The sequence below is a fragment of the Topomyia yanbarensis genome, chromosome 2 (assembly GCF_030247195.1).
Source record: "Topomyia yanbarensis strain Yona2022 chromosome 2, ASM3024719v1, whole genome shotgun sequence".
Taxonomy (NCBI): domain Eukaryota; kingdom Metazoa; phylum Arthropoda; class Insecta; order Diptera; family Culicidae; genus Topomyia; species Topomyia yanbarensis.
In genome coordinates this window covers 288,338,178-288,354,302 of record NC_080671.1, presented here as the reverse complement: position 1 = coordinate 288,354,302, position 16,125 = coordinate 288,338,178, and the positions used below count along the sequence as shown (strand labels likewise).

General features: G+C 39.0%; 1 protein-coding gene across 1 annotated transcript in view; it reads right to left on the bottom strand.

Annotated features, from left to right (window-relative positions):
* Window positions 1-12,964: 12,964 nt before the first annotated feature.
* The window catches only part of LOC131678626 (regulating synaptic membrane exocytosis protein 2), a 978,270-nt gene continuing 975,109 nt past the window's right edge, over window positions 12,965-16,125 (bottom strand). The window contains exons 11-12 of the mRNA XM_058958857.1: window positions 13,294-13,344; window positions 12,965-13,213 (exon numbers count right to left, since the gene is read on the bottom strand). Coding sequence (XP_058814840.1) covers window positions 13,166-13,213; window positions 13,294-13,344 — 99 coding nt within the window. The 3' untranslated portion in view covers window positions 12,965-13,165. The remainder of the gene's footprint in view (window positions 13,214-13,293; window positions 13,345-16,125) is intronic.

Sequence of the window (16,125 nt, the reverse complement as noted above, 5' to 3'; positions counted from 1 at the left end):
TGCTATTGACAGGCACGTTCCAAAGAAAGTTCACCATCAACAAACCGGCCCTCCATGGCAAACGAGTACACTGCGACGGCTGAAGTCTATAAAGAGAGCTGCCCTGCGGAGGTTTACCAAGTAACGCACAATATCACTCAGAGACTATTACGTCAGTCTAAACCCTGCATACAAACGAGCCAGCCAACACTGTTTCTATCGATATCAGCAAAATATTCAGCGTAATCTCAAGTCGCATCCTAAACGTTTCTGGAAATATGTGAACGAGCAGCGCAAGGAATCAGGCCTGCCGTCGTCTATGACTTTCAATGGGAATACAGCTACCACATCTCGAGACATATGTGCACTTTTTTCGGAAAAATTCGCGAATGTATTCACAGATGAGGCACTAACTATTGAGCAAATCGAACTCGCCGCTAGCAGAGCTCCACTTGTAGGCCAAGCTTTGGGTGCTATCGATGTCGATGCAACGATGATTACCAGAGCTTCCTCTCGGCTTAAGTCAACTTTCAATCCGGGACCCGACGGGTTCCCCTCCGTTATCCTGAAAAGGCACATTAAAGCTTTTATTACTCCGCTTCTTCATATTTTTCGAGCATCTATTGCTAGAGGAGTTTTCCCGTCTTACTGGAAATACGCGAACATGTTCCCTGTCCACAAGAAGGGTAACAAGCGAGACGTCAATAACTACCGTGGAATAACTTCATTGAGTGCAGTTTCAAAGTTGTTCGAGCTGGTGATTATGGAACCTCTTCAGGCTCATTGTAAGCAGTACCTAAGTGACGATCAACACGGCTTCACGTCCGGGCAGTCAACAGCGTCTAACCTGCTGTGTTTTACATCCTACATAACAGAGAGTATGGAACATCGTGCTCAAACCGACGTTGTTTACACCGACTTATCTGCCGCTTTCGATAAGATAAATCACGATATCGCAATCGCAAAAATGGAGAGATTTGGAATAAATGGCAGTGTTTTGCAGTTGTTTCGATCCTATCTCACAGACCGAGAGATAGCGGTTATCATAGGAGATTGTCAGGCCCCCACCTTGATTTCTACGTCAGGAATACCTCAAGGAAGCCACTTGGGACCGTTGATGTTTCTACTATACTTCAATGATGTACATCTAGTTCTGAAGACTCCACGATTGTCCTTCGCAGATGACCTCAAGATATTCCGCCTAATTCGGTCAATTGAAGATTGCAGATTTCTCCAACAGCAGCTTGATGTCTTTGCTGATTGGTGTAACACGAACCGCATGTGCGTGAGCCCGAAGAAGTGTTCGGTAATGTCGTTTTCACGGAAAAAAGATTCGATTCATTTTACCTACCGTCTACTAGAAACAGACATTGAACGCGTCAGTCACGTTAAAGATCTGGGAGTGATTCTGGATCCTCAACTTACGTTTAAACAGCACGTCTCCTATGCAGTTGGTAAAGCATCTCGAGCACTGGGATGCATCTTCAGAATAGCCAAAAATTTTACGGATATCTATTGTCTCAAATCGCTCTACTGTTCTTTATCGCGATCAATTCTAGAATATTGCTCTGAAGTTTGGAGTCCAAACTACAATAATGGCATTGAGAGAATAGAGTCCGTTCAGCGTCGCTTTTTACGTTTCGCGCTTCGTAGATTGCCGTGGAGAGATCCTTCCCGACTACCTCGCTATGAAAACCGGTGTCAGCTAATTCAACTAGAGCCCCTACATGTTCGAAGGAATACTGCAAGAGCCTTGTTCATCGATGACACTCTGCAAGGTCGTATAGATGCCCCAGCTATTCTGGAACAAATCAACATAAACGTCGCTCCTCGAACACTACGCAACAACATTATGCTCAGATTACCATTCCGACGCACTAACTATAGTATGTATGGAGCCATCACTGGTCTGCAACGAATTTTTAACCAGGCAGCTACGGCATTTGATTTCAACGTTTCTCGACAAAATCTGCGTATACGTTTTTCCAGACTATTTAATCAATTAGCTAACAACACTTGACCTTTTTATTTGTTTTTAATTATTGTATGTCTATTGTTTTTGTGTACTTGATTGTTAGTAATTAGACTAGTATATAAGTCAACATCATAGGGGCTTTGATATGCCTGTTGATGTATTGAACAAATAAACAAAATAAACTATACTATACTATACTATACTATACTATACTATACTATACTATACTATACTATACTATACTACACTATACTATACTATACTATACTATACTATACTATACTATACTATACTATACTATACTATACTATACTATACTATACTATACTATACTATACTATACTATACTATACTATACTATACTATACTATACTATACTATACTATACTATACTATACTATACTATACTATACTATACATGCTGTACTTTTGTTACATCCTCTTTTTTTTTATTCATTTCGTTTATTTGATAGGCACAAATGCGTTAGCTTGGCGGTGCCAAATTCTTTTGTTTTTACATTTTTGATATTTTAAAACTAAGAGGTTACAATGTTGAAATATTTTTTTTTAAAAAGAAAATTTTTACAGCTATCTTAAGACTAGAAATAAGATTCTATATACAAGAGAGGGGGAAAAAGATTTTTTTTATGAAAAATTAAAGGGTTGTGTACAGGACACGACCACGGTGACATTAAAAATATAGCTTTTTTATCTATCACACATATCGACACACGTTCTTGTTCACTCGCCTGTTTTCATACGTTACAATTTGCTATATACCCTCCCCATTAAAACATAATTTATTGAAGGTCTTTTAACGGTAATCTATTAATTAATCAAGTATCTCACTAGGTGATTGGCATTATTTGGCTGATCCATCTAGTAAAAATAGGCTGGTCTGTCCAGAAAATATATTCAAAAGAAAAGTTCCATATTGAGAGCTGTGATGAGGAAACCCACGCCCGCCAACGGAAATATACAGATTCTCCATAAAATATGAAATTTCATTTTCCATTTAAATTTTCAATAATGTACTAATGAACTTAAGTAAACAATCTTAAGTGCAAGTATTTCTTGATCGATTAGTGGTGGAAAAATGAAATTATTTGATAAATTACATTGTTATGCAACGTTCGCACTACCAGTTAAAACGGGTTTTTATGCTATCTTGGTGATATTTTTCTTGTTGCTAATTATTAAAACGTGTTATAACTCTGTAGTGTAAACATTGTATTATTAAACCAATTCTGCAGCGTTTTATGTTATATAGGTGTTTTATGTGGTAATAGGACTGACATAATTATATGTTCAGTACAGCGGTTTGTTTCATAATTTAGAACAGATTTATTTTAAAATTTAAATTAGTATACACAACCGTATTTGTTGTATACCTTAAAACGCAATTAGAACCGTGTTTTAAATACATAGGGTAGGACAGATATTCTGACTGGTTTAACTGGGAAAACAATTTTAAGTCCAGTAACGCTTAAGACATGGCTTGAATTTGAATCGAAAAAGAGCACCCGCTTCAACTGCTGCTGGGACGGTAAGTTCTGTTTTAAAACTTTCCGTTGTGTGCAGTACGAAACAAAAGTGTTTGAAATTAGAAAACAAAAAGTTCTGCTGGGAATGTGATTGTTTCCGATGCAATTACACTCAGATTTTTCACGCAGGGGATACAGGCCGTGTAAATGAAAACCGCGTAAATTTAAAAAAAACGCGTTAATGAAAACCGCGTAAATTTCAAAATCCGCGTAAAAACCTGAGTGTACTCTCCTATATAAAATACTACGCTGCTGAACAGTGCAATAACTACAGAAGCACGTTGTCAGATGCCTTACTGATAAAAAACAATACATTATAACCGAAATATGAAACATGAAAACCAATTGGCTCTTACCCTACGCAGCAATAAAGCGCCGTAAACATGGATTAACAAGTTACAACGCACACGCATGCATAAAAATAAATATATTTTTTTCAAACGCAACACTCTTAAGCAGCACACACCGTATTGAATTAAATCCAAACCACCCCGCCCACCCACTTTGCAAATCATTCTGTGACACCATGCTGGTACCCGACAAATCCGCACACGGCCACCGCTGCCGAAAATGCATAGCGTCTACCGCTTATTGTAGTGCCCAGACGCTGCAGCCATGATCTTACCCGTTCGACATAAGAACAAAAACTTATTCAAACGGGTACGCGTCACCTCTATTTATAAACTAACCGTATATGGTTTAGTCACTTAAGTGCGAGTGTGTGCAAATGCCAACGTTACCGAAAATCGATAGCGCTTATTGCATCGCCCGGAGACGACGTTGCTCGTGTGGGATAAGAGCAACAACTGATTTAAACGGACATGCGTTGCTTCTATTTATGACTTTTCGTGTTTCATTGAGCAACTAAGCTGCCCTCTTTTGACGGCTGTGTCTGAGAAATCTGCCTCACGAATGGTATTTTTCCCGTTTTTTGTGAACTTTTTAATTTTACCAATTTCCAAAAGTCTACTTTTATTGGGGAGATATTAAATTATTACCAATATTTAAGTTAGGTGTTTCTGAATCGGCTGGTGTATGAATGATTAAAATCCATCTAGTAATATCGGAGTTATAAGCGTGCAAACCTTACATAGTTTCGTTACATGGGAGATAGTTTAGATTTTAGAATGACACCTAGCCCCAGATAGTGGAGTAAGACATTTTTAATGTCAAAAAATTTAAAAAAATGAATTCAATAGTAATAATTTTTAGGAAATATTTACAGTTATCTTAAAACTAACAATATAGTTTGGTACACAAAAGGGGGAACAAATATTTACGAGAAAATTCGCAGGTGTTTTAAGACTAGGGATACAATTCTATTTACAAGATGGGGGACAATAGTTTTAACAAAGAGGTAAAATTACAACTATCTTAAAACTAGGAATACAGAATACAAATTTGAACTTTTTTAGCGGAGACTTATGCTTGGTCAAGATATTCAGAGGGGGGCTGTAGAAGCAGTTGTATCAAGGACAGGGGAGAGAAAGCGTAGATGGTGACCGGGAGAGAAGAGCAAAACTTGCAACTTTCGGGTAAACGGGAGATCAGCGAAAGATTACCGCCTCAGTCTAGTAGGTCGGATTGGCGGATGGTATTCTTCGGACCCGCGGGGAATCCTTCAAAAGTCATCGGACCTTGAGTCGCTCTCGCTTCAGTTTCCGTAGTGGTAAGTGCGACGGCGGTTACATAGTTGCAGTCTGGAGCTGATCGGTCCCACAAGGCACGAGAAAGCTTCTAAAACGAGAAATAAAAAGAGAGGGGCTAAATTGGGATATTTGTCGTTTTTATGAAAGTATAAATAAGGGACATATAGGGGAAATCACGATTTGCCAGTATATCTCGGACTACCTCGGGCCCGAAGGGAATCTTTTAACTGAGACCTGGCGTCCAAGTACCCGGCGCATACCCAGACAACGTGCTCGATGTCGTGATAGCCCTCGTCACAAGCGCACAGACTACTCTCCGCAAGCCCAATACGCCGCAAATGCGCATCCAAGGTGTAGTGGTTGGACATAAGTCGGGACATTACACGAATAAAATCCCAACCCACATCCATCCCCCTGAAACAAGGCTTCATTGATACCTTTGGGATAATGGAATGTAGCCATCGTCCAAGTTCACCATTGCTCCACGAGGTTTGCCAAATGTTGAGTGTCCTCTGACGACAAATACTAAAAAATTCGTTGAAGCAGATTGGTCTTTCGTATATGTCACCATTTAATGCGCCCACCTTTGCTAATGAGTCGGCCTTTTCATTGCCCGGGATAGAGCAATGAGAGGGGACCCAAACAAAGGTAATTTGATAAGATTTTTCAGATAACGTACACAAGGACTCCCGTATCTTCCCCAGGAAATATGGGAATTGCTTTTTGGGCTTCATCGCATGAAGAGCCTCGATGGAGCTGAGGCTGTCCGAAATGATAAAGTAGTGATCTGTGGGCAGAGTGTCGATGATCCCAAGGGTGTACTGAATTGCAGCTAACTCTGCGACGTAAACTGAAGCGGGATTATTGAGCTTGAATGAAGCGGTGATAGTATTGTTGAAGATACCGAAGCCAGTGGACCCATCGAAATTTGATCCGTCAGTGTAAAACATTTTGTCGCAGTCGACTTCTCGGAATTTATTATAAAATATATTGGGGATCCCCTGCGGGCGTATATGGTCCGGGATTCCACGAATCTCTTCCTTCATGGATGTGTCGAAGAATACAGTAGAATCAGAAGTATCTAGGAAACGGACACGGTTGGGATTGTACGAAGAAGGATTGATGCTCTGTGCCATGTAGTCGAAGTACAAGGACATAAATCGGGTTTGAGAATTAAGCTCGACGAGCCTCTCGAAGTTTTCAATCACCAACGGGTTCAGAATGTCGCATCGGATGAGCAATCGATATGAGAGTTCCCAAAATCGATTTTTTAGCGGAAGAACGCCCGCCAGCACTTCGAGACTCATCGTATGGGTCGAGTGCATGCAACCCAAGGCAATGCGCAAGCAACGATACTGGATTCTCTCCAGTTTGATGAAGTGTATGTTCGCAGCGGAGCGGAAACAGAAACACCCGTACTCCATCACCGACAATATCGTTGTTTGGTATAACCTGATCAGGTCTCCTGGGTGAGCACCCCACCATGTTCCAGTTATTGTGCGGAGAAAATTGATCCTTTGTTGGCATTTCTGTTTCAGATACCTAATGTGACATCCCCAGGTACCTTTAGAGTCGAACCAGACCCCGAGATATTTAAATGTGAAAACCTGGTTGATCGTTGCACCCATTAATAGAAGCTGGAGTTGCGCCGGCTCACGCTTCCTAGAAAAAACAACCAACTCAGTTTTCTCCGTGGAGAACTCAATACCCAGCTGAAGAGCCCAAGCAGACAAATTGTCCAAGGTATTTTGTAATGGTCCTTGCAAGTCGGCAGCTTTGGGCCCTGTAACAGAGACCACGCCGTCGTCTGCAAGTTGCCTTAGCGTGCATGAATTGGCAAGACAATCGTCAATGTCATTCACGTAGAAATTGTAGAGCAGGGGACTTAGACATGAGCCCTGGGGAAGACCCATGTAGCTAAATCGCGATGTTGTTAAATCGCCATGCGAAAAGTGCATGTGCTTTTCAGACAACAGGTTTAGCAAAAAGTTAATTAAAATTGGCGAAAAACCATGCTGGTGCAGCTTCTCTGACAGAATGTTGATAGAAACTGAGTCAAAAGCCCCCTTAATATCCAAGAAGACTGATGCCATCTGCTCTTTGTTAGCATAGGCCATTTGGATTTCTGTAGAAAGCAACGCAGGGCAATCGTTCGTCCCTTTGCCTTTGCGGAAGCCAAATTGTGTATCTGACAGTAAGCCATTTGCTTCAACCCAATTGTCGAGGCGAAACAAGATCATTTTCTCGAACAACTTCCGAATACAGGACAGCATTGCAATCGGCCGATATGAGTTGTGGTCGGAGGCTAGTTTTCCTGGTTTTTGGATGGCGATGACCTTCACTTGCCTCCAGTCATGAGGGACAATGTTACCCTCAAGAAACTTGTTAAATAAATTCAACAAGCGCCTTTTTGCAGTGTCAGGTAGATTCTTCAGCAAGTTAAATTTGATTCTGTCTAACCCTGGGGCGTTATTGTTGTATGATAAGAGAGCAAGTGAGAACTCCACCATCGAAAACGGTGTTTCGTTCGCGGTATCGTGAGGAGACGCGGCGCGGCACGTTTTCTGTACCGGGACAGAGTCCGGACAGATCTTCTTGGCGAAAGCGAATATCCAACGGTTTGAATATTCCACGTTCTCGTTGGTACTATTACGGTTACGCATACGTCGAGCCGTACCCCAAAGAGTGCTCATCGCTGTTTCTTTCGTTAACCCGTCGACGAACCGGCGCCAATAACTGCGTTTTTTGGCTTTCATTAGACTCTTCATTCGCCTTTCTAACGACGCGTACTGTAGATAGCTAGCGGGTAACCTGTCTTCCCGGAAGGCCTTATATGCAGTGGACTTTTCCGCGTACAGCACTGAGCACTCTTTATCCCACCACAGGGTGGGAGACCGTCCATGGGTATTCGCGCTGGGTACTGGTTTAGTCTGAGCTTGATTCGCACTGTCGAGAATCAAGCCAGCCAAAAACCTGTACTCTTCCTCCGGAGGAAGTTCTTGAGTGGATTCGATTTTAACGGATATCGCGGTCGCGTAACTCTTCCAATCAATGTTCCGTGTGAGGTCATACGAGACATTGATTGTTTCCGATGGTCTTGAGCCGTTAGCAATTGAAATCACGATAGGCAAATGATCGCTACCGTGGGGATCAGGGATCACCTTCCACCTGCAATCTAACTGTAGCGATGTCGAGCATAGCGATAAATCCAACGCACTTGCGCGTGCTGGTGGTGTAGGAATCCGCGTCATTTCTCCCGTGTTTAAGATGGTCATGTTGAAATTATCGCAAAGATCTTGGATTAATGTTGATCTATTATCATCATGAAGACAGCCCCATACCGTACCGTGCGAGTTAAAGTCTCCCAGAACTAGCCGCGGTGGATAATCGGTGGATCGCGGTAAGGATTCCGTGATATTACAAAGCGTTCGGTGCCCTACCGAGGCTCTAGGAGGAATGTAGATGGAAGCAATGCAAAGGTACCTTACCTTACCTTTGATTAAAACTTGACAAGCGACAATTTCAATGCCTGGTGTCGAAGGGAGGTTAATTCGGTTGAAAGAATAGCACTTTTTGATCCCCAAAAGAACTCCTCCATAAGGGTTTTCTCGATCCAGACGGATTATATTAAAGTCGTGGAAGTTGAGATTTATATCAGAAGTTAACCAGGTTTCACATAATGCGAAAGCATCACATTTTAAATTGTTTAGTAAGAATTTGAAGGAATCGATTTTCGGGAGGATACTTCTGCAATTCCACTGTAGGACAGTGATCGAATCAGTGACCTCGTTTGATGACTTAGCCATCGAAGGATACGATCGCTGCAAGGAGGGGCCATTTAGCAGTCAACTGTTTCAAAAATGTTTGCACCATAGGGAGAAAATGTATCAGAATGCTTTTAAGAGGATCAGTAACATTGAAAGCTGTGAAAATTAAGTCCACTATGTCAGAAAATTTCATTAGTCCGCTACTGGACTGAGTATCTGTTTGAAAAAAGGGAACACTTGGGGTTTTTGGTGTTCCTGGAAGTGGTGGATACTCCTTGTTAGAATTAAAATTTCCAAGTCCTGGAGCAACTTGCTTCGGCTTTAGTGCATCACTTCCATTGGATTTATTGATTGTAATTGGCTCACTCTGAGTGGACGACACCTTGGCACCCTTACGAGGTAATCTAGGGGAGGCTAGATTTTTCCTCTTCCTGGACTCCCCTGAGTTAACCAAAGATGTTCCCTCTTGTGGGTCGTCAGATTCTTGCTCAACGCCAGCCAAAAGAGCAAAGGAATTTTCGGAAGGGACAGATGGCGAAGCATTCTTAAGAATTTCTGCATAAGAGCGCTTCGAGCGTTCCCTAAGGGAGCGCTTAATTTTATCCCCGCGCTGTTTGTACGCGGGGCATGATTTAAGATCATGCGGAAGGCCCCCGCAGTAAATACACTTTTCAGTTTCTCCACCGCAAGAGTCATCCTCATGTTCTCCCTCGCATTTGCCGCACCTTTTCTTATTGCCACAATAGGTGGCTGTGTGGCCCAGCTGCTTGCAATTGCTGCAGTTCATTACCCGCGGTACGAACAGGCGAACAGGTAGACGAACCCTATCCAGGAGGAGATAGTTGGGGAGGGAAGACCCGGAGAAAGTCACCCGAAGCGAGTCTGACAATGAATAAGTTCATACTATGTTGCGTTTCGGCTTCGCCTCATCAGAAACCGACACTAACACATTGTCGGAATAGATTAGCGCCGGCTTGACGCAAATCCCTTAAAACTAAAACACACTATGTGTTTCAATCAAACGACTGATCAAACGTGATGTCCCGTTCGAGCAGAAGTTCTGTTTATGCCGATGAGACACAAGTGAAGCCGAAACTTGTCTTGGCTTAGCAGGCCTATGCGAAAGCACCTTGCTATATTTCACCCTAAGGAGGAAAATTTGGTAAAAACCAAAAACCAAAACCGTCAAGCCGGCGCTAATCTATTCCGACAATGTGTTAGTGTCGGTTTCTGATGAGGCGAAGCCGAAACGCAACATAGTATGAAATAAGGATTTGTGCCCTCCTGTACAAAGACTGGTTTTTACCAACAAATTTTCACCCTAGTGAGAAATTTTGGTTTTTACCAAATTTTCCTCCTTAGGGTGAAATATAGCAAGGTGCTTTCGCATAGGCCTGCTAAGCCAAGACAAGTTTCGGCTTCACTTGTGTCTCATCGGCATAAACAGAACTTCTGCTCGAACGGGACATCACGTTTGATCAGTCGTTTGATTGAAACACATAGTGTGTTTTAGTTTTAACCCATTATATCCTAGCGTATGAAATTTCATACGCAGCACTATCAATCGTTTAACGCTGATTTACTGCAGAATTTTGGCATCTAACTGCTTTATTATTGCACTAATGGGATCATTACACCTCATATTTCATTGTGAAACAAGACAACTGCTATTTCCTATAATTTTGTTTACATTTTTGAACCGTGTATAGTTGGGGCAAATGGCGGCTGAAAAGTAAGCAATACATTTAATTGAATTTTATTGTTGGAATTCGTGCTAATAATTCCATTATGTGACAAAACGTTCCTACAGGTGTAAAAGAAGTGTTGTCTATCAGAAAATGTGAAGAAATATGTCAAACAACATAAAATTTGTTGTTTTTATTTAAGCGCACGAAATTTTTTGCGCGAGATATTTTCATTCTCAAAACCATTTTAAGCGGTGATTTTATTTTTCCCATAATCTTTGATACATTTTTTAGTGGAATTGAAGATATCACTGCATTTGGCTCACTTTTTGAAACCCCTGGGTTATAATGGGTTAAGGGATTTGCGTCAAGCCGGCGCTAATCTATTCCGACAATGTGTTAGTGTCGGTTTCTGATGAGGCGAAGCCGAAACGCAACATAGTATGAAATAAGTATTTGTGCCCTCCTGTACAAAGACTGGTTTTTACCAACAAATTTTCACCCTAGTGAGAAATTTTGGTTTTTACCAAATTTTCCTCCTTAGGGTGAAATATAGCAAGGTGCTTTCGCATAGGCCTGCTAAGCCAGGACAAGTTTCGGCTTCACTTGTGTCTCATCGGCATAAACAAAACTTCTGCTCGAACGGGACATCACGTTTGATCAGTCGTTTGATTGAAACACATAGTGTGTTTTAGTTTTAAGGGATTTGCGTCAAGCCGGCGCTAATCTATTCCGACAATGTGTTACTGTCGGTTTCTGATGAGGCGAAGCCGAAACGCAACATAGTATGAAATAAGGATTTGTGCCCTCCTGTACAAAGACTGGTTTTTACCAACAAATTTTCACCCTAGTGAGAAATTTTGGTTTTTACCAAATTTTCCTCCTTAGGGTGAAATATAGCAAGGTGCTTTCGCATAGGCCTGCTAAGCCAAGACAAGTTTCGGCTTCACTTGTGTCTCATCGGCATAAACAGAACTTCTGCTCGAACGGGACATCACGTTTGATCAGTCGTTTGATTGAAACACATAGTGTGTTTTAGTTTTAAGGGATTTGCGTCAAGCCGGCGCTAATCTATTCCGACAATGTGTTAGTGTCGGTTTCTGATGAGGCGAAGCCGAAACGCAACATAGTATGAAATAAGAATTTGTGCCCTCCTTACAAAGACTGGTTTTTACCAACAAATTTTCACCCTAGTGAGAAATTTTGGTTTTTACCAAATTTTCCTCCTTAGGGTGAAATATAGCAAAATGAATAAGTTGTCTTATTATTCTCATTTGCGGAATACAATTTCTTGCATTCCAGAATCTTCACATGTTCAAGTGAGGGGTCCTTAAAGCAACCAACTCCGTACTTCAACACGTCTTCGCACTTCAAACCCGGTTCGGCGACGACCCCGTCGATCTCCACTGCTAAACAAGGAATATACGCTTTAAATTGCTTTGTAAAACGATCGCTGCGAGCAATCTAGTTTGCCTGGTCGAGGTCATTCACTAATATGCGTATCTTATTAGTTCTAACACGTGTTATCTGAGCTACGGCCGGGTAGTTAGCGGTCAGCTCCCGTGAGATTTCTAAAATATTAAGCGATTTCGTGATGGGCCGGAAATAGACCACCCAGGGTCCAGTCGAACTGGCTGGTATGTTTTAATACGGGGAGGACTGGGGGAATCAGGGGAGGGAGTAATTTCGGGTTTATCCGGTATATCCATGGGAATATCATTCCCATCCAATGTTACTTCGCCCTCGGCCATTTAGGCATGAGGATAGCACGTGGTGTAAACGAGAGATGAAACTTATATTCAGGGGAAAGGGATCTAAGAAGTAGCGACCGATCGGGGGAAAGGGAAATGAAAAAAAAAGATACTTAGCTTATTTAGCGGCTTGTCCGGTTATATCACTATTCACTTCACCAACCTAGGCACCGGCGAACAAAGCCAGCCTCAAACAATGGTTGACCTTCACAATGTATATTACTCTATGCACAGCACAAGAAAAACGATCTGCTTCGATCGAGAGCTCAGACGATTGTGTGTTATATCCTCTTAGCAAAACATATTTAACCTATTCGGATTTGAGATGCTGGCCAAACATATCGAGCACACGTTTTCAAAGCATTCATTGTTCGATCACTTTTATCTATAACTAATTACAAATATGCCAACGTTGAGAGTTGACAAATGGGTAGCCTAAATTATGCATATCTGGCTATCTCTTTCTCACTTTCATGAAAAGTAAAAAAGTAAAAAGTAAAAGTAATTCAAATTTATTGAAGCAGTAGTGGAATTAAAATTGAAAATCAGACTGTATGCTCTTTTGTGAAAGAAGGAATTTCGGATAAATAATCATCAATAATTCTTTTGCTTCATTTTTATTTCACAGATTTAGCATAAATGGAGAGCATCTAAGCCCACCAGGCTGCGTAGTTGAGTGACTCGCCATCTACTAGATCTGTCATGTAAGCTACGCCAAAACCTAACGTATATCACAATTTCATTTGTGATACCAGCAACACATAACCATTCCGCAGGCTTCAATTCAATCAGCTACACGTTATTTTTAGGGTGAATCATTTGTGTTGGGTAGAACGTGTTGAGATGGAAACAAGGGGTACCAGCTATCAACAGTATGTTTCATTTTATAGGCATTGAAAAATAATTCAGCACCCCCTATGCTTTGATTATGCTCAAAACCTACCGATTTTTGCCAAACGGTGACTAAAATAGTCCTTCCAAAAAGCTCCGATGTCTGGAAAATATTGGAAGTACATAGTTTTAATATATATATATATATATATATATATATATATATATATATATATATATATATATATATATATATATATATATATATATATATATATATATATATATATATATATATATATATATATATATATATATATATATATATATATATATATATATATATATATATATATATATATATATATATATATACATATATAGTGTGTTTGGTTCATGGTTAAGAACCTTTTGGGGGGTGATAGACTGTCATATTTGGAGAAAAAAATTGTTCTACACATACCATCAAATCTCAACCGATACAGAGTTATTGAACTTTATGTGTAAAAAACTTATTTGTCTTAAAATACCTCTAACTCAAAAAGTATACTTTGTATTTCAAATATTTTAGGTCCACTGGGAAGGTGAGAAAATTTCCTATGCAATGGTGTTCTCATATCTTTTAGTTAATTAGTTTTAATTACCTTTTAGCTATAAAGTAGTTAAAAGTTAGTGTTTTTGAGGAGGTTTTTGCTAATTTTCTTGAAATAATGAAGTATGATTATAGCAATATCCATTATCCAAACGTTGGGTTTTAGGACGATTCATAATTTGTTCTTGGACGACATATTCCTATCTCTTCTCATTTCTTTGTAATTTCATGACTAGACTTTTCCTGTAACCGACTTGCAAGTGCTTAAAAGGCTCTAATCTTAAAAATATGCATTATATCGTTATTTACAAGATTTTATTGGAAAGCTAAGAAAATGTCCTATCAGTGTATGTACAAATATTTTTTTAGTTAAGTGTACTAAATGATTTTTTACTAACGAAATAACTCCAAATATGTGTTTTTTGGAGAGTTTTTTAATTACTCTAATTATTAATCAGCAAAATTTATCGTTACTCTTGTTCATTTGATGCCCCTTAATGTTCTCTATAACTTTTTATTAGACACTTTGTCTATATCTCTTTTTATTTTGCTGCTATTTAATAGTTAACACAGCATGAGCTCGCCACAAATGTAGTGGGTTCTAAATCGTTATTTTTGCATATGAAACGATGTGATAAAAACGATTTTGCGTCGGAAACCAAAAGAGATAATTGAATGGAGTCAAAGAAAGAATTGTAGAACTTGCTGAGATGCATTATTTCCATCATAATAATGGTGATATTTATTATTTACTATTTTAAGAAAATTAACGAAAATGCTAATAATAGCACTAACTTTAAACTAATTTACTTCTAAAAGAATACTAAATTCACTTAACTGAAAGGTATTAATACATTTTTCTCTGTAAAATTTTCCTGGCTTTCAAATAAAAAGAAAAAAAGTACAATAAGTGCCATACTTTTTCAATTAGAGCTGGTATTAGTGAAAATGAGATAAAAATATCCAAGTTGAATAACCCAAACTCATGAAAATAAGAAAAGGTAAGTGTATCATGTCAAAGAACGAATTATGTAGCTCTTCAAAACTAACAATCTGGATTATTAAAATGATGAGGTTAACTATTAGGATTTTTAAGAAATGAACGAAAAATCGATTAAAATTGTTTAATTTTCACTAAATTACTTTGAAAAGGCTACTTAAACTCATTAGCTGAAACATGTGAGGGCATCACTCAATGCAAAATTTTCTCACCTTTCCAGTGGAAAATATTTGAAATACAAAATATACTTTTTGAGTTAGAGGTATTTTAAGACAAATAAGTTTTTTACACATAAAGTTCAATAACTCTGTAACGGTTGAGATTTGATGGTATGTGTAGAACAATTTTTTTCTCCAAATATGACAGTCTATCACCCCCCGAGAGGTTCTTAACCATGAACCAAACACCCTGTATATATATATATATATATATATATATATATATATATATATATATATATATATATATATATATATATATATATATATATATATATATATATATATATATATATATATATATATATATATATATATATATATATATATATATATATATATATATATATATATATATATATATATATATATATATATATATATACATGGTTTTAAAATAATTTATAGAAGGAAAAAAGCAAAAAAAAGAATGCAAAATTTCAATAAAATTGCCTTCGGTGCACTGAAATTAATTTTCGGGTCCATGAATTTTTCTTGAATCGGTTTCAAATTTTACAGGTGTTTTAGTTGGGTTAACCCTCCGGAACTCGAGCTGGTGCCCTACGACAATTTCGCTAGATTTTCAGACCTGCTTGCACTCAGTGCACCAGCGCGACTGCCGCAAGGTTAAAGGGAAACTTTTTCAGCCCGGCACTCGTTGATATGGCTATCTTTATTTTTTTCTGACAAATCGCGAACAAGCTAATATATAATATATAGCTAAAATATATATACAGGCCAGATTCGATTATCCGTAGGGTGCAGAAAAATTTCGCTTCGAATAATCGAATCATCCGGATAATCGAATAAAAAAAACGTTTTTTTTCTTCATGAAATATACTTGTTATATGTTGAAACACGCTTTTAATACACCTAACAGCGTGGTGAGACATTTCTTACAACTCTTATCACTCTCTTCGGATATTTTATCGTTTGAGAACATTTAGAACTTGATGCTTCGCGATGTTTTTGATAACACATACTACATGGGATAGTGGCAGGACTCAGAGAATCGCTCAAATCAGCATAGGACAACATCAGTGCTAAAAATCTCAAATAAAATCAATAAGAAAGCGAAAAAATGGCCCATAAAATAAAATATCTAAATTGTGGTGGGAAAACTGAATTTTCCTA